Source organism: Melanerpes formicivorus, unplaced genomic scaffold (assembly GCF_026170545.1).
Source record: "Melanerpes formicivorus ecotype bairdi unplaced genomic scaffold, bMelFor1.0.p_v2 SCAF_8, whole genome shotgun sequence".
Lineage (NCBI taxonomy): Eukaryota > Metazoa > Chordata > Aves > Piciformes > Picidae > Melanerpes > Melanerpes formicivorus.
The window spans coordinates 18,630,072-18,649,487 of NW_027142360.1; the positions used below are offsets into that span (position 1 = coordinate 18,630,072).

General features: G+C 46.0%; 1 protein-coding gene across 1 annotated transcript in view; it reads right to left on the bottom strand.

Annotated features, from left to right (window-relative positions):
• Positions 1-571: 571 nt before the first annotated feature.
• Positions 572-19,416, bottom strand: part of RBFOX2 (RNA binding fox-1 homolog 2) — a 178,909-nt gene continuing 160,064 nt past the window's right edge. Inside the window, 4 exon segments of the mRNA XM_068142353.1 lie at positions 572-7,022; positions 8,418-8,490; positions 9,465-9,553; positions 17,145-17,184. Of these exon segments, the coding sequence (XP_067998454.1) occupies positions 6,978-7,022; positions 8,418-8,490; positions 9,465-9,553; positions 17,145-17,184 (247 nt within the window). The 3' untranslated portion in view covers positions 572-6,977.

The window sequence follows — 19,416 nt, forward strand, 5'->3', positions numbered from 1 at the left end:
GCGATGCTCCTTTTCTAGGCAGGACAACAGGAGCAGTGATTCAAAGACACGTCCCAACTCTCAGAGGACATTTATGCCAAGCTCATGCACACCAGGCTCCAGTTGTGTGTGTTAACTATTAAACCTGTGCTAACACAGACAGCAGGAGAGTGGCTGCACAAGGCACTACAGAACACACTGACGCTGTAATTTGAAATGGTCGCCTCTCCTTCCACTCCAACAGGTTCAAACATAGATTAGGCTTGGAAAACGGGGGAGGGAAGGGGAGGGAGGGGAAGTCTCCTTATCAAATACCAAAAGGCCCTTTTTTGGCTAATCTGCAGCAATGGGAAAGAAAGGCAGGGAAAGGCGTGGGGTTAAGGGAGAGCCTGGTGTGTGAACAGGCAGTGCTGGGATTTTGCCAGCATAACTTGCCAAGGCTTAGCCCTTTATCACTGTTAAGAAGATCTGATCTCCCAGCTCATTCTTCACGCCAGCTTCCCTTCTTTGCACGTTACCTGCCAGGGAGATGCGCCAGCAAAATTCATCCGGAGGCACTGAAAAAACAGACAACGCACAGGAGCCACCAGCGTGGTGTTTCTCTCTTTTATTTAAAAACAGTGCTTCATTACCATTTGCAAAGGGTTAGGAAGGGTCTCCCCCCTTGCTTAGAGTTTATAAAAGCCAGCAACATGATCAATAATTTATACACATGGATAGTAATACAAAAAAAAGGAATAAAAGCTAAAGATCTAACTACTCCGACCTTCACAATTCCAGCTACTTGATAATAATAGGAATAACCCAATGAATACTGTATGGTCTGAAAGCTACTATACAATATGATACTTAACGAGGGAGGGCAGGAAGTTAGAGGCTGTCACAAAGCCCTGGGATGCAGATACTGCTTCTCCAGAGTCAGCAGGGAAATGGGACCCTGGGCAAGCGGCTCGGGCGTCCTAGGAAATGCTCCAGGGGAAAAGGCGGCATCCCGGGGGGGGATGCATCCTGCTCCGCGGCGGTACCTGGCAATGGGAGGTGCTGGGGAGACTGCGTGAAGGGGCAAGTCGCTCGCTGCCACTGGAGGTGCTGCAGCATCTCGGCCTCGCACTGAAAATCTCCAAGTCTCAAGTAGATCAGCCTGTGAGGTCAGTAAAACACTCCACCAGCTCTGTATCACTCTACAGCCCTGGTTCTCATTTACTATCAGCCCCAGGTTTTAGCTCCAGCTATTTACAAGCAGGATTTATCGTGTTTAAAAAAAACCCCAAAAACAACCAAACCAAATTCTATCTCCTGGGGTAAAAAGAGGACTATTTTGTCACTTGATAACCGAGCCAAATCAAGCTGCCAAAGCTACAACACACACACACACAAAAAAAAATACTGTGACCAGAAGAAGAAAATAAAAAGGGAAAAAACCTGAAAAAACCACCAAGAAAACCATGATTAAAACTGAGACCACTGAGAGGGGAGGCCCAACTTCTGAAAAAGAACTGACTCCGCAGGGAAGCAACTAGCCCCTCCACCAGCAGAGAGCTGGGAATCTGGCATGAGGTTTATCTACCCACTGCTGAATAAAAAGCAAAAGATAAAAAGCATAAAACCCATTCCTAAGACGAGCTGGCATTTTGCTGACTGCCAGCCAAATAAATCCTCAGGTGGACGGCGTTAGACACCAGAAATCTCCTGGTGAAATCAGGCAGGATTTTTAGCTGATGCATTTTTGCTCTACCACAAGCTGAGAGGCAGCGTGGGAAGCTGGTCTCCTGCAGAAGCTTGGACCAGATGCAGCCCACAACCCAGAGAGGACAACTGCTGGCAGCGCTTTTAGCCACCGGCAAGAAGCTGCCTTCCAGGGTTAGCGGTGGAGAAGGAGACGGCACTGGGACATCCCAAGTCCTGTTTAGTCTGCCAGTGACGCATGAGCTGCAGAGGGACAGGGGCTACCCTGCCAGCTCCTGGCTAGAGCAAAGCATACCAGGGAGAAACCCCAGAGCCTACTTGAAAAGGGCCCCATTTCACGCTCTGGCTATCAGACTCCTGCTTGCCTTACTGACTGGAGTTTTTATTGTAGAAGAGAAGTTGACTGGGGTTTGAGGGCAGAGAGGGCAATCAGTAAGGTGGGGGTGGAGGGAAGGGGTTTCTCAGACATTAACATCACCAAAAATAGTGTTTTATGCAACAAAGAATCAAGTCTCACCGGTGTGTACTACAAAATGTTTGACATTTTCCAAGAGCATGACAAAATAAAAACACAAAGAAGTTTACATTGGATGTTCATTCTTGTTCACTAGGTTGGGTTTTGTTTCCCCCCCTTCCTATTTTAAAACAGTGCAAACAGGTAACACGCTTTTAAATCACCCCTCTGCACCAAGGACAGCATTCCTGAGACCCCACGAGGCTGGGGGGTCACAGGCAGTAGGCCATCTGCCACACTGCCCATGTGCTTTCCCTTTGGAGCTAGACTCAGCAAAAGCACTCCCCAGAGCTGTTGTTTGTGTTTCCCTTTATCCAATTCCTAAGTACTCCCCAAACCTGTTCTCCACTGGCCTCGTTCTTGGGGCTGGGATGATACAGCTAGGGCTGGGTTGTGGAAAAATGTGGGTAGGAACTGAGAAGCTGTGCTTTGTATTCCCTGCTGCCAAGATCTGGGTGCTGGAATTGAAACCCCAACAGCCAGCATCTCTTTTCAGGCAAGGAAATGGTTCCATTAACCGTTTCACAACCAGCACTCGAGCCAGCTATTCAGATAACCTTCTTCAGCTCTTGCTGTGCACTTCACATCCACAGATCTCAAAACAGGTGAGAACAGGGGATAAACTTTCACTTCAGGGACAGGGAAGCAAAGTCTAGAGTAGTGAAATGACTGCTCCACGATAACCCTTGAGGATCACTGACAGAGCCCTGCCCAAAACACAGGGCTGGGACTCCTGAGCGGACTCCTGAGCTAGGTCTTTCTTGCTGGGCAAGTCTGCTTTCTCTCAGACAATGAAACAGCCAAGCCACAGCTATTTGAAAACATGGCTTTGTCTATCTGAACTCACAACACGAGACCCACGTAACTGCTTAACCTGGGAAAAGCTGGCTTGTAGGAAGCTCACACTGACCTCCACGCTGTCTCCAGGTCCCATCATGGCTTTGCTTAGAAAAGCTAACCCACCTGCAACAGTGCAGCCTCCCCGGCACAGGTACAGTGACAACAGTGTGGTAACACGCTGGACAGCAACATTACTTATTCCCAGTACAGAATATACTATACCAGTAGAAGTCATTTTTGTACCAGCACAACTGCACCCACAAGAAAAGACAGACCAGCACACTATACAAAGCAATTCCTCAGTCCAAAATTTCACCAGTATAACACCATGTGCTGGCCAGACCTATTGCAAGACAGTACAAACAGCAACACTTAAAAGAAACATCTTTTCTTCCACATCAAGAAGAATCCCAGATGCCACCAGACTAGAAGGTGACAACCAGCAAGCTATTTGCCAGGCTGCCTGTGTAGTTTCCCTTGGAAAGCCAAGCCTTGCTTTTTGTGGGACCTGTGACTGCAGACCCATCTTTGGGACAAGCACTAGCTGCCATCAGCCAAATAAGCCAGGGCCCAGTTTAATTCATTAAGTGTAATTCATTTTGCATAGGGAGATACAGGCTTTGCCCTCACTTCTTCAGAAGATGGATACAGCCATGACTTGGCTACTCTGAATTAATCTCAAGCCAGTTCGTAACACATCCAAGTGAAACCAGAGCTGTTGTTTGCCAAGAGAGAAGAAAGACTGAAAAGCTTCTCTGCCACGGCACAACACTCACTTGAGAAGCCTGGCTGCAAAATTCCAGCTGGCATGCAAGTTTTTGGGAAGTCTAGTGCTCCAGAGTCCTGGAACCGGGGAGCTACCTCCAGCCCTCAGCCACGCAGGCATGCCACTGTCCCCTGTGAAGTTCACCACTGAGTAACAAGCCAGGTGATCAACAAGCTGCCTCAAGGGGATCTCACAGCATTAACTACAGGGTTGAGAAGACAGCAGCTACTTAACGCAACAGAGGAGCCTGGCAGGGAGCAACCAGAGTAGGACAGACTTGGATACAGGAGGAATCAGGCTGGATAGACTAGAGCAGGTACTACTTGGAGATCAAACAGCAGGGGACCACAGCCCCACAGAAGTTGGGCGCTTCTGCACTAAACCCCTCACATTCCTAACATACTTGGGCGGGCTGAAGCTGCCATGCATAGACTCTGCTCAGAGGCAGAAACAGGGCTGGGGTCCCTACTCCCAGAGAGGCCAAGTGGCAGGGGGACTGCAGGTGGCATTACCAAGTCAGGGGGAGGGCACATGGGGAGGGAGAACCCAGCTTTTCAGGAGCTGCAGTCAGAACCAGCTGAACTGAAATGCAGGAAAGGGGCAGAGGGGTGAGCAGTAGCCCCTGCCAGGCTCTGCAAGCTGCACTCCTCTCTCTGGCAGCCTGCAGACCTGCTGCACAGGGAACTGCCTGTGAGCAAGGGAAGGGATGGCCCCACTCAATCCCTTCAGCCACAGGTGGGTAAAACAAGTCCAGTAGAGGCTTTTGCTGCATCTAAGCTCCACAAGTTCCCTGGCTGCCCTGTGATGGAAATGGCTTCCCTTGAGTATGACTATATCTACCACAAGTCCTCCCTCCCCTACCCCAACTCAGGCAGTAAAAGCCCCAAACACCCCAAGTCCCCCTCATTTCCTAGATTTTGTGAAAGCCCCAACACCCTCTTACCCCCCTCCCTATTTTTCAAGCTAACTAAAATGTTTATATACAAACAACAAAAAAATTGTCATAACAGCAACAAACCAAACTTTGGCTTGAAAAAAAAAGGTTAAAAACCAACAATAAAACCAAAAAGAAAAAGAAAAAAGGTGGCCAAGAGGCTGGCAGTTTGGTGTCCCCTTTATCTAGCTATTCCTCCAGAGAATCAATAGCTTCAGGGTCTCTACTTCAACTAAGGGCTTCCCCATTCCTCCCATTTGGGGTGAGCACAGAGAGGCAATGTGTATCCCTGGAAAAGAGCAAGAAAAAAGCATGGTGTTGCATGGCTGGGCCAGGACACCTCCCCCAGAGCTCTGCTTGCTGGTATCACTTAGTATTAAACGAGGGAGGTTTCCTATTCTGGTATCAGCGGTGGATGGAGCAGCAGGCATATGACAGGAGCCAGAAAGGCTCCACCAACAAACCCACACTCCAAACATCCCTCCTGGGGGCAGCGGGCTCAGCCCAGCACCAATCAAGGGAGCTGAGGCAGCCTAAGAAAACCACGCTTCTGCCTTTCTTTATCGTAGGTAGAGACCCTGTCTCTGATTACTGGGGTTACTGGGAGCACTTTAGTAGCCAGCAGCTGAGTGGGGAGATCTGGAAAGCAGCAACTCCCCATCACAGTATAGCTCACACAGTCATCTAAAAATGCTGACTTTGAAACACAGCAAAATCACTGTACATGAGAGCAGAAGGGAGGTGGACTTAGGAGTCATGGAGGTCTCCCCAAAATAACTCTCCCTACTTCCAAATCTTCTAATATGTAGTGTCTATACTGACTGAGCAGACCAGGTGCCAAACTTTCTGTGAGAGGCTGGGCAAAACAGACCCAGGGGCTCCAACACAACTGTGTAAGGTCCTGAAATAGCCTGTGGTGGGAAGTTCCTATGAATTCAGAGCTTGCACAAACTGCTTCTACCTCCCCTTATACTGCTGACAGAAACAAAACTACTTCAGGATCATGTTTAGGTGAGGAAGACCCTCTTCCCACCCACAAATCCACATGCTTGCCCCTTGCCTCAAGCAGCTTATATGACTTGTTTTCCCTCACTTGTTACTTGAAACAGATTACTTGCAGAAGTGCCTGAGCACCTGAGGATGAACAGGAGAGACCTTGCACGCTGAACCTCGGAGTGACTGAACACACGGCACTGACGCATGGCCCTTCTGCCAGCTTTCTTCCTCCGCAAGGCTGCATGTACTTCACCTCCGCAAGTTTAACCGCTTGCTGTCCACAACAGAGGTGCTCTGTGTGATGCTGCATTGCATCTGCCACTCCTCGAGGGAAGAGGAGGAGGAAAAGGACAGCAAGGGTGAAGGATTTTGAAAAGGAGGAAGGAAAACTAAGATAATTACAGCCACCAGCAATGGACAACAATCAGCTAGAGTAAGTTGTGGGGGGGGTGTAAACGGCATCCTCATCAAAATTTCTTTCAAAGTCTTGTCCCCTATAGAGCAGACACCAGCCAAAGTCTCTGGGCAGGTCGAGGAAATCTCTCATCAAGTCTACAATCCTGACAGTGTTGAATCTGTCCCAAACCTGCGAGCATCAGATGGTGACAAAGACAAGGAACGTCTCCGCGTTTCCCCCGCTTCCAAATGCAAACGACTACTTCCCACTAGCGTTTAGGCCCCAGCCACAGTCAAAGAATACTTCCTTCGGCAGAGCAGAAACACGGCAGGTAGAGACTTCCCCCTCACGTCCTCCTGTCTCACAGGCACCAAGCACCAGACCCAGGGAAGTAACTCTCTGTCTGCGTGCCGCTGATTAATTGCATGATATCGCTTGGCTTTCCTTAGCGCCTAATCGCCTTTTCCGTGATTGGTAAGGGTCAGCTATGCACCAACGTACAGACACGGAAATGCAGGAGTTTTACCACAGTTAAAAAAAAAAACCCAAAACCAAACACAAACAAAAACACACAAAAAAGAAGAAGAAGAAGAAAAAAATAATAAAAATAATAAAAGCACAATCTTTGGAACAAAAGAATTAAAGGCAGAAATTTAAAGGGGGGGGGGAAAAAAATACATATTCAAAGAACATAGTGAGGTATAAAAAAGTATTTTCTCTTTTTTTGTTGTTGTTGTTTTTTTTTTGTTGTGTTTTTTCTTTTTCCTCCTCATCTTGCTATAGAGTTCCTCTACTAGTAAATATTGCAATAGCCAGGCCTCATGAACTGGGGGGGCTGTCCCACTTGCAGGGGGCTCACGTCACTTCAGTAGGGGGCAAATCGGCTGTAGCCACCTCGGTATAAACTCGCCTGTAGAAATGAAATGAGAAAAGAGGTGGTTAGGAGCAGAACTGAAGAAATACACAGGACAGCACCCAAACCTCCCAGAAGGGCTAATGGACACGGTCTGTCACTGTCATCAGCGCTTCTAAGCAGCAAGACAGGAGGACATTGACTGTGAAACCAAAGAGACAGCTCAGATATGCTCATGGCCAGCCAGCTGGAGGTGAAGTTTGCCATCTCTTGGTTGAAAAGAGTTCCGTACCAGAGAGGAGACTCCTGAGCCCTGGTCTCTGAGTCAGTTGTCTATGCTGTCTTATAGATAGCAGAGACCAGGACTTCTATGATGGTCTTTACCTCACCTTAAGGTAAAGGTCTAAAATAGACACAACAACCTAGTATCCTAAGAGCAGGCTGGATGAGGCTCTGGGCAGCCTGATCTAGTGTAGGGTGTCCCTGCCCATGGCAGGGGGGTTGGAACTAGATGATCCTTGTGGTCCCTTCCAACCCTGAATGAAACTATGAAACTATAAGTACTACTTTTCCTGCACTGACCCTGAGCAGAATCCAACATGATGAGCTGAGGCTCAAACAGAGGTGCTACACTGAAGGTATCTACATTTAGGTGTCTTTTTATCTCAACACATTTGTATTACAGCCTTTGCAACACCACAGATACTGCACTGGCTAGCAGATGGGCAAGCATGCGTTTTCAGCAAGCTGCTCCTCTCCCTTCTGATGCCAGCTTACCTCATTCCTACCCTTGCATAACTACTGCTGGCAGGCAGGACATCACATCCTTCCACTAGTGAAAGAGGGAACCAAGTGGAGCAGCTTTGCAACAAGATGTCACAAGAACAACTTATTCCCTTGCTTCCTAAAGCTGGTTTCTCAATGTGCAACATGAGCCTTTAAGGTTGTTGAAAATGGCAAGAAAAGGTGTCTGGCATTTCTAACTACTGCTGATTTTTGCTCTATGCATGACCTTAATTGAGTTCTACTGATTCATCATCAATGTTATGGCTCCTGGCATATCTGGTCGCTCTGCTATCTCACAGATTCACAGAATGCATGGGTTGGAAGGGATCCTCAAAGGTCATCTCGTCCAATCCCCCTGCGGTCAGCAGGGGCACTTCCAACCAGATCAGGCTGTCCAGGGACACAGGGAGTCTGATGTACCATCTCCGTTGTATCAGGCAATGTACAAGACCAAGCAATAACTGATCTACAATCTGGCTCCTTTCCTAGCACACACACACCACACACATACATAAATGCAGAACTGGGCACTCAGCACTGCAACTAAGGATGTCCTCTCTAAAGAAAGATGACACTCTGGGTGAGGTTTCACTACCTGATACTCAGTGAAAAGCAGTTGCCCAAGCTGGAAAGGAGAAACAGCACAATAAAGCAAATCCCACTTACCACAGCGCCAACTCCGTAGCTAGCGGCAGGTGCAAGGGCATGGTAAGGATCTGCTGTGTACACCCTGCCATAACTGAAGAAAAGAAGAGAAGAAACAAAACAAACAAACCAACCAAAGAAAAAAAAAAGGAAAAAAGAGGGAAAAGTGTCACTTCAGATAGGCAGAGAAATGGCTGTCTGACAACAGGCAATGGAAGCAGCAGCATGCCCTTCTACACACATGTATGCATACATGCACACAGGCAGCCTCTCTTTGAAGACATCCTGTAGGCATGCTGCCATGCATCACATAAGATGGGTGAGAACAGCCTGCAAGGAGGAACATGGTAGAAGCTATAAGCTTGACCTGTAGAAAAAGGTCAGCACCATTAAAACATCAGCTAGTGCATCCCTTACCTCGCGTGATGCAATGTGGGACGAGAGTAACTGCTGGCGCCAGTGCTACTGGCACAGTAACAGCTGCTTAAGTGGAAAGCAGTGAGGGAGTCTCCATAATGAGAAAGGAGTACATATATAAATTTTAATGGTCTTGCATGTGCTAGGATTAAAACACAGCCTCACTGCACAGGAGATGAAAAACCTTAAGGCAAGCACTCTGATGATGATAATCCTTTGTAGCTATCGAGATCTGCACACTACAGCATCCTAGACTACTGTATAAGCTGAGTCACTTTTACTTTGTGGATGGGGAGAGAACTGCACCCAATGATTCAACAACCTGCCCAAAGTCACAAAGCAAGGAGCTGGTAAGTCAAGACAGGTCTTTTGACTCTGAGGCCATAACCACACTGCCTCCTTTGTAGAGAGAGTCACAAGGAGAGGGAAGAGGCCAGAACTTGTGCCAGCTCACACACACCAGTGGGGCAATGCTGCGCAGGAGCAGAGACACAAACCGTGCATTCCAGTCTTTGGTGTCGGGTCGTGCATGCATGTGTGCACGTGCAAGTGAGACAAAGGAACAGGGAAAGAAGTACTGTGATGGGTCAATGCTCCTTGAATCCCTGAGCACAGCAAGCTAGCCCCCATGGACACCTCCCCCTTACATACCCATCGCTGTAAGCTGCTGCAGCGGCTGCAGCGGCTGTGGCTGCTGTTGCAGTAGCAGGCTGTGCATATCTGTAGGCTGCATATCCACCCTGCAGGAGAGAAGAGAACTGACTTTACAGATACCTGCCCTCCCATGCAGAGCATACAAAATAAAATCAAAAATAAAGTCACACACATCACAAGGAGAGGAAGTGTTTCAAACTGCATCAGCTCCCATGTCATGTCTATCGCAAGCATTGCCCGTTAACTCATGGATATTCCTTGCCTTAGAAGGACCAGGGAGACTCTTCCATTATCCTGTTTAGCAGAAGGAATAAACTAAAAGCAAGCCTGAGCATGGTTAGATCCTTGCAGGAAATTAAATTTGTCATGGAGGAACTGCAAACCAGGAGAGCACTGAAATTTTCTGTACAATGTCATTTTTATATCCTCTTCCACTTACGCTGGGGAAATCAGAGCTGGATGCTGTCTGTAAAGTGTGTGTTTCAGAAAGGGGAATCATCAGAGGAATTCCTTTTATCCTCTCTAACCTCTTTTTTAAGCCTGGGAAACCTGAAAGGCTAGAATTTCATTTGCAGTAATTGTAAATGCATGAAAGCATCAACAGTTAGAAAAGTCAGACCGCAATCAGGAAACACTGGTCAGAGAAGCCAGTCTCTGGTGGGCTCAGAGCTGACAAGCAAACTGACACTGGCACCAACCACACCTTTCTCCCCTCCTTCCATGGAAGAAAGAAACCAGTTGGGGGAAATTATACCCCAGTCTGTAATTTTGCCCAACTCCTGCTGCATTTCTGCCCTTGCCACACAATTCTAGAAAAGGTCATCAAAATGCTACCCCCAGTAAGAGGTGATTACTAAAAGTGTGCTTAGAGCTGGGTCAGCAAAATGTGAATCTTGACCCAGAAGACTACTGGACAAGACCCCTGGAACTTGTACAAGGAGCTCAGGGGCAGAGGAAGACCTGGTTCAAACAGGCAGCTCTGCACACCCTGTGGTAGTGAAAGTTGGAGGACAGTCACCTTTGAGACCGGGGCAAGGGCTGCATGGCAAGCAGAGCCAAGAGGACTCTAAAAGCCCAGGCTTGATCATTCCTTCTTGTATACATTTTTGTTGCTCTGAGGGGTTGGGGAGCAGGCAATGCTAAATGAACTGTGGCTTTGCTTTGCTAGAACCATAATGAGCAACAAATAACAGTAGAAAAATCCAGATTGGTTCAAACTTTTTCCCAATTGACACATCAGAGTTGGAAGGATCAGAGAGTAAATTTATGCTCTTCACCTTCAGGGTCAGCTCAGCATACACGTACCTAAGAGTACAAGATCAGCTCTACTACAAGACTAGAAGTTTGCTCAGCAGAGCTCAGTTTGGGGCTAACTGGCTTTTAAATTATAAGGAATGATTTTAAATCAATTTTGGTTGCTTCTGTGGGACCTGTTAGGTTCATGAAGGCTAAGTGCTATCCAATACAAGCCTGAGGATTCTTTCCTACTTTGGGGGAGAGGTGCTTTCAGCCTCTTAAATCTTCTAGTCAACAGATGAAACAGCAACACAAATCTACAGTGCTTAAACATTACCATACAGCCTGGAAGAGAAGATGTCATTTTAACAGTTTGCTCTCTTAATCTCATCTAGTTGTTTTCAGTCCCTGCATTTTGGACTGATGCTTTGGGGAGGTTCAGCTTGGTGTTGGCATGCCATCATTGCAACACCATTACTCCCACCTTCACAACATGACAGAGGTGAGTGTAATGAGGTACAGCCTCAATTCTGGCCAAACCTTTACTAACTTGGCCAAATCGAGACAAAACTATACCAATGTCAGTGTGGTACTCCCTTAAGCTTACAAGCTCCCTGAACTCTCACTGGGATCTATCGCTTGGGCACAGCATACAAGGCATTTTCACTTGGCACTACACTCTGCAGGGCAGCTGGCTTCAGTGCATGCCCAGATTCCCACTCTGCCTCACATTTGCCAGCCACATTTCAGATCAGAAGCCATTTGAAATGTGCCTGGCACATACAGTGAACATGGGAGCAAGATGCAGTTTGAAACCAAAAAGGGTTATCATGTAATTCTCTTTTAACTCATGTCTCTCATAAAGGAAAATGAAACCAAACCAAATCAAAACAAAACAAAACAAAAAGAAGAAGAAGAAGAAAAGAAAAGAAGGGTTGGAGTCAGGTGTGGGAGGGGGAATGGAGTAACATTTATTAATCAAAATTAAAAAACTAAGCATGCTGACATCTGGAGCTAGAACAACCAGCAAAGTCACCACGTTCAGACTCATATCGGCTAGTTCTATCCATCCCAGCATTCTCTTGGGACAGCAGTTTGCCCTAGGCTCTACCACAAGCTCAGTGAAGTACACAGCCTCAAGTACTAGAGCGTGCAGCCACAACAACCTGCTATTACGGAAACAGTCAGTCACCACTGGAGTTAACATTCCAACCTTAACGACTCCCGAAGCCTCCCACCCTCGCACCCCGAGATGGCTCCCACCCTAGCCCTGTCCCACACCACAATGTTAATAATTATAACAAGCAATAACCCATCTGTTATATCAGAGAAGGGAACAGAGACTCCACTGAGAGATTTAGAGCAGGATGTTAACATTTCTTCAGTCAACTGCACAACAAACAAAAAAAAAACACACAAAAAAAAAAAAAAAGGAGAAATAATTCATTGGAGAAATGAAGTTAAGAAATAGCTGACATGTGTATTGCTTTTCAACCATGCACTGATGCAAAATTGAAGCTACTGTTAATTAAAAAAGAGGGGGGAGAAAAAAAAAAAGGATAAAGTCACAGAATAGAGGTACACACGCATGGGCAGACTCGTTCAGCTCAAAGCTGTCTGCACATTCTACTTGTGTGTACTTCAAATAGAACCAAAAATGGGGATTATAATGGCCATGGTACGTTCCTGTCGTAGGAGCAATGAGTGTGGACAGCTGGGGGGGTTTCTGACACAGGAATGTATTTAGCACAACCAGCAGGTCCAAATACACCAAAACAGGGCAAAGGAACGAGGAGGAAAGCTGTGATTATTACTTGTTATTTTAGAAACGCTTCCAACCAAGCTCTGGGACCAGTACAAAGCAAAAGGAAGATGCTGTGCAGGTTGCCTTACCCAGCTGCTGGTCCTCTTTTCCATAACCAAGGACCCACCTATAATTCCATCAATGCATCTAAAGCCCTAGCAGTTTGTCCAATGCACCAGCTGTTTTCTCTGGCTATTCCTGTTCACACACACAGAGCTCATTCATAACCTCAGCTACTCAGTCCTACCATCCCTAATGATTTCTGATGCCACTCACTTTGGGTACTCTCGTAAACAGAAATGACAACAGAGTAGAGCATCTTCAACAAACATGAAAAATCATGTTTCCCAATAAAAGAAATAATAATTAAAACCCAAAAAACCCCACCCCTTGCTAGCTGCACCATGCTCTTCCAGTGCCACAGCCAAACTGCAAGAGAAGACACTGAGTGGCATAGTCCCTGAAACACAGGACAGCCATGCAAACTCCCACTCCATCTCTTTAAGCAAAGTGATTCCACAGGGAGAGGTTTACCCATCTAGGTTAACATTAAAACCTTAAGCCTCATCTCAGAAGAAATGAGTGTGGTTGAGCTTCTTGTGAAGCTGTTAAGTGACATGTTTCCATCAAAAGGGTAATTTAAACACTGCCTCAACAAGGACATAGGAGAACTAAGGGAAAGGCTTATGCATTTTCTCTGGGCAGTAAAACAACAACCAAAAGGGCTGCTAAATCAAGATTGGTCCTTTCCCGTACAGCCTTGTGTACTGTCTGGCGAGCACATGAGCAAAAGGAACACAACCCTAAATGCTGCTTATTTTAATTCAACTTCTCTTTCTCTGAATATCTTGCCAGTGTTGTTGGGGCTGTGCTAAGCCCCTTTCCCCCACACGAATGTGTAGCTTTTGAGCCTATCGCTCTCAGCTGTCCAACAACCATATTGGCTCAGGTATTCACAAAAGCCCACATTTAAAATGACTCATCTGTGATGTTATCATCCTTGGCTCAACCACAAAGCAAGAAAATACTGTTGTTGTTGTTGTTTGTTTGTTTTCAAATTCCTTCTTTAAAAGACTGGATGACAGCTTTTACAATATTGTCATATATTCCCTGAAGTAACACACACATGGCAAAACAACATACACATGAAGCTGCAATCCCAGCTAAAGCAGCATTCCAGCTACTGAGCATGTTAATATAGATAAATGAGCACTTCAAGACTATGCAGTACAGCTCAAAATATGTCCATCTTCCACTCTTCAGGTCCATATTAGGTGATAAATCCAATGAGAACATGAGGAAATCCAAAACTACAGCTTACTTTGTGAGCCTCCCTTTTCTTTTTCCCTTGCTGCCATTGACAGGTGCACAAAGTGTGTTGCTGGCTGTCTTTACTCCAAACTCTTTATGCCACAAGACACAAGCATTCCTTACCCCTGGAGAAATGCGTACCTCATGGTATCAGTTAGATACATTTAACAACTTGCCAAGTTTACGTAGCAAGCCCAATTTTGGGATCTTTTATTGTATCTCAAATGTGTTTTCCCACCCCCAAAACTGCCTTAGAACAGAAGTTAAAGAAGCAGAAAGGGCTTGAACAGCTTCCAGTATTTCTGTATTAGAAGGGTGGCATACGTGCACCAGGAATGAGCATGAATGAATTAAAAGAGGTGACAGGACAACGGTGTCCATTGTAGCAGGTGCTTCTACATGGTAATGGGACAAGCATGACCTTGTTAACCCTTCCATTGAATTTACATTAACATCATTATTTTTTGTAATGAAATGCCACTCGGTGTGAAATCTGGACACGCGCCACCCCGCTGCAGCGGGGGCTGGGATCACAGGGGAGTCTGCGCTGCCCTAAAAAAGCCTCTGTTCCCATCTCTAACGTGGTGCTGGAATGGTTAGTATAATTCAGTTTTTTCCACTGCAATCCACAATCTGATCGGTTGGCAGGTCACACTGGCACTCCTACCTGAGGTATTTTAGCGCTAATGATTGGTTCCTGTAAGACTATTCTATAACAGAACACAGGAAGAGCAGTTCAAAAAAACACAGCTGTGGAAAGAAACAATCATACAAACAGCCCACGGGGGGCTCACCAGCCTTTTCTTTCCAGTGGATGCAAGCACGCTTTTCACAGGCAGCAGCGGTCTTCGCACAGGTGGGCTCGTTTGGGTTTCCCCCCCGCCGCCCGGATTGACCCCCTTGTAGAAGACAGACAACCTTTGTTACGATCCAAAATTGAGCCCTCTGCAGCCTGGGGCAGGTTGTTTTATGAATTCGGGTGTCTTGCCAGAGTAGGATGCATCCAACAAGAGATGGAATGCCTTCTTCACAGAAGAAGTGGCTAGCAGGATGGTTGCCCCAGGAAAGAAAAGAGGAGTGAGGAAGAGGAGGAGGAGAAGAAGAATGAGAAATTGGTGCAGAACGTATGCAGAAAAGGAGCCCAAACTTGGGACGTTTCCCCTTCATCTTGCCTACCACTAACCACTTCCTGCCAGCTCAGCTCCTTTTCACCCTTCCTTGTCACAATACTACAGACTCAGAAGACCCAAAGGAATGTCAACTGAACTTTCCCTTCCAGTCCTAACTGAAGTGCCCTATTGCCATCCTTTCCACAATCTGGACAAGCCTTTCAGAGCAACCAGAGGGATGGAAGCACAGCAGTGAAAGGCACAACCAATCGGTGGGGCACAGGAACGCTGGAATCATTCCATCTGTGCCAAGCAAATTGTTTAGAAGGATAACTCCATGTTTGCATTATGGTAACATTTTCCTGAGCTCTGTCAGATGGCTCTAGACAGCAGTAACATAGGAAAAAGCACCTCCATCCACCTTGATGAATCTCCTCTTGTATCATCCTGCTTGCTTATAGTGAGACCAGAGCCACCAACAGCAAAGTCTTTGGAAGTCCACCTAATGGTTCTGACCCGGGGGCTTGTTTTAGCATTACATCATGCTACTGCATTACAGCACCAGGTGGTTACAGGCATTCCTCATTATTGAAGTCTCTTGTCCCTAAAACACATTCAATAAGCCTCTCTCCAACTGCAATGGAAGCAGCTTTTTCAAAAGAAGTATGGAGTAGCCCTGCCTAGTCTTCTCTTTCAACTTGATAGCCTCTTATATGGCATTTTGTGAGGGAGGAGGCACTAAGCACTGCTCATTTGCTGGCTTACTTCTGCTAGCAACATCAGTGGTCTGTAAAGTAATGTTTAAGGAGCGAGGTGGGAAACCCCAGAACCCTCTGCAGACCTCACTATGGTTTTATAATGGAATGCTTGACTAGGCAGGTCAGTTTTTAAAGGACTATGTATACAACAATGTCCTTAAGAATGAAGAAATGCACCCAATGCAGAGAGCATGTCTTCCACCTGCTGCAACTGTGTTGGGAAAAGCACAAGACATGACCCTTCGTATAAACCAACAAAATCCAACAGCTAATTCCATCCATTTATTATCTTAGCTCTAACCCCAGGGTCCTCTTCATAAATGTCAGGAGTAGCATCTTCAAAGGAGCAGGGAGGTGAAATCCCTGCCAACACCTGTGCCACTACTCAATACAAAACTTGCCCAGCTCCAAGGAGCTATCACTTACAGTGCCATGAAAGGGAGCTCTGCTAGAGCCAGGCAGACCACGAGTTGTGATGGCAGTAGTGGACCTGAACATTTTGGCTTCGAAAGGCCAACGACAGCTGCTCTGTAACAGCTCTCCATCAGAGAGGAAACTGCTTTACTCACTGGCCAGTCAATCTCTCCATCCTTGAGTTACCTGTGTATACACAGATGCCCTGGAGATGTGCAATACAGACTGGCTGGGAAGGACAAAGGACAAGACAGTCTCCTGTGACATCAGAGCTAACTCTCAGACAGGAGGAGGCTGCTGACTCTTCTAACCGAACATCTCCACATATTTGTCCTTTACAATTCCTCAAAGAGATGAGAGAAGCTAGCCTATTTAGGTGCCGTTTCTACCAGCAAAATGAGATGTCAGTTTTCACTCTAGCAACTCAGTCTCAATTTTTAATCAGTCCCAGTGTCTTCCCCAAAGGGATACTCTCCACATCCCAGTGGCACGTGAACATTTTTAAACACACAGCTCGTTCAAGTTTAGTGTGGGCTGCACAAATCAAACCTGAAAGGGCCCCAAGAGGGGAGAGAAAGGGGAGGGCAGAAGGGGAGAAGGAAGAGGAAGGTCTGAGGCTAAACCAGTCCTGTTGTTTTTTATATCCGAATTATGTAAACTGGAGAAGTGTTGAGAGAAATTTTAATTCACTAATCATCTCTCAGGCTGATTAGTAGCGGTGTGCATGTGGGGGACAGGACACCCAGTTAACTGACCCTGGCAATGATCAGGAAACCCAAAGGCTTAGGTCTTGCACCCAGGGGCAAGCGCAGTGACAGAGAAGCATGCTTGCATTCCTAAATATATAAATATATATATATATATATCCACAAGGAAGAAGAAAATCAAAGTAAATGATATTTAAAAAATAAAACCAAACCAAACCAAACCAACAAACAAAAAGAATAAAATAAAAGGAAAAACAAAAAATAGGAAGGAAAACAAAAAAAAAAAGGCTGGCTTGTCAGGGGTTGGGGACGAGAAGGCTCCGGTGTTGTGTACTTACATAGAGGTCAGCACCGTAAAATCCGTCCTGGTAAACCACACTGCAGAAAATCCACACAAAAACAAAAAAACAAAAAACAAAAAACAAAAGAACAGAAAAACACATTCCGGTTATTGAGGACGGCAGCATGCACATGCGTTTTACACAGGCAGGTGATGTATGAATCCACAACCTGGGCTTTTGGCAGGAGCAAATCAGCAAAGAGAACGGGTGCGCACGCACGCTAGACGGCTTCAAGTCATCTTCCACGGCATGCAGAGGGGAAGGGGCGGGCAAGAGGGGGAGACAGTGTGCAAAGGAGAGAGGGAGGGGAACCACCATCTTGTACAATAAAAGTAGACTCTAAAAGATCTCATGTCCTGAAGAAGAGAAACAAGGGTTTAGAAACCTCCACTCTGGTTGTTCTCCTAGAATGGTTTTAGTTACCCCCTAAACACATGGCAACGTTGGCTTGATGAAGTGGGTTTGTGAAATCAAGGAACCCCTCAGAAGGCATCCCAGAGGGGCTGGAGTCACCTATGTTGGAAGCACGTTTCAGAGAGTTTGTATGATTACATATTTTGAGCTCCACAGGGCTGCATGACTTTGTTTCTGACATCCATACATCACCTGCTTTTGCCCTGCACATTAGACATGCAATAAGATTTGGCTGATCACACAAGCATGCAAAGTATTATTATTCAGCATCTTAAAGAACTGATGCAACACCTCAGAAAAACAAGTCAATCAATTCTGATCAAAGTAAACACAGAGAAATGTAATTAAAAAGAAAAAACCAAAAATACCCACAATGCATTGCTTTCACAAGCAGAGATAATGAGCTAAAAAGGTTAGGTGACTGGTCCAAGGTCCGAGAATTGAAAGGTGCAGTGGGAGTCCCTGGTAGCCATGACCTATTCCATAGCAGAGAGGAGCAACTGGAAGGGTTTCCATGGGATGGTACTTTTTCTGCTTTAAACCACGGTTTTCTTTCTCTCAGAACTTCAAGGAGGACAACTGTTAAACCAGAGCCTGGGTTCCCAAGGAGTCACTCTCGTATGAGCATTCGCTGGCCTAAGACTATGCAGCTCACTTTTGGGGACAAGGGTCAGGGAAGGATGAGGAAGGAAGAGAGGGGATGCCCCCCCACCCACCTTGAGTTCAGCATGTACTTCATACTGAGGAATTTCCTCCTGCTTTTCCTTTTCAACAGCTCTGGACAAACTCGCTCAAGGCTTTCAAAAGCAGTAGCCTCATCTGTGATGTTTATGGATCTAATATGCATGATGCTGCAGTAGCATTAAGGAAAAAGGTATGGAACACTAACTTTTCTTTTGATTGTAGTTTTTTTACTCATTAGATGGAATGTGAAATGTTGACAAGAGCCTGCCACCCTCAGACACCCACCTACTGTAAGGCACGCACACACAGAAAAGCCCAGCAATCTCGCCAAAATTCTGCATGCTATTACTAAAAAGGAAAATAAAATAAAAAGAAATCTGTTGCAGTGTTAGCTACTGCTTGAATAATTTAGTCTTGCTGTCTTCCCCAGGAAAAAGTATACTCCATTCCCAATGGATAGTTACTATGGCCTTCAAGAGCACTGGGAGCAGATATGAAGATAGAGACCCTTGTTAGAGGAAAGGGGGAGCCACTTCAGCAGGGAGAAGCAGGCCATAAGATCATGTTTGTTGAAGCTGTATTTTTACAACCACATAACAAAGAATTTGGCTCCTGGGGCAGTGACTTACATTGCTGGGTTCTCTATCTAGGACCAGGAGTTTTAGCAGTGATACTCCACCTGCTCCTGCAGGAAAGGCAAACGTATGACAGAGGAAGTGACTGTCGGTTTATGAACAGGTTAGCAGTTTTATCAGTTATTCTGAACACAATCAGCTGGATGAATATAAACATTACCACATTGGATCAGGCCACTATTCCTGTAACTTAGAATCCTTTCAGTAAGAGATGCTAGCAGAGCTCTCCAGAAAAAAACCTGCAAGGAACACTAGTAACAGGTAAGAGTGAGACTTTCTGGGTCCAAACAACCAAGCACACATGCACCCTCTTCTCTCTCCTTCAGTTAGGACTTGACTAGCACCAATTGCCAGGATTGAAATTTAACAAGGTTTATTTGCAAGCTACAATATCTATATTTATGATTCTTAAAGCTAGCAAAACCAGACAGAATTCCTTCATTTGAGAACCAGAGAGACCAATTCTGGTTCTGTAGACTGACCAGAAACATAAACCAGCCCAGCAGCCCATCCAATCTCAGTGGCATCTGCAAAAA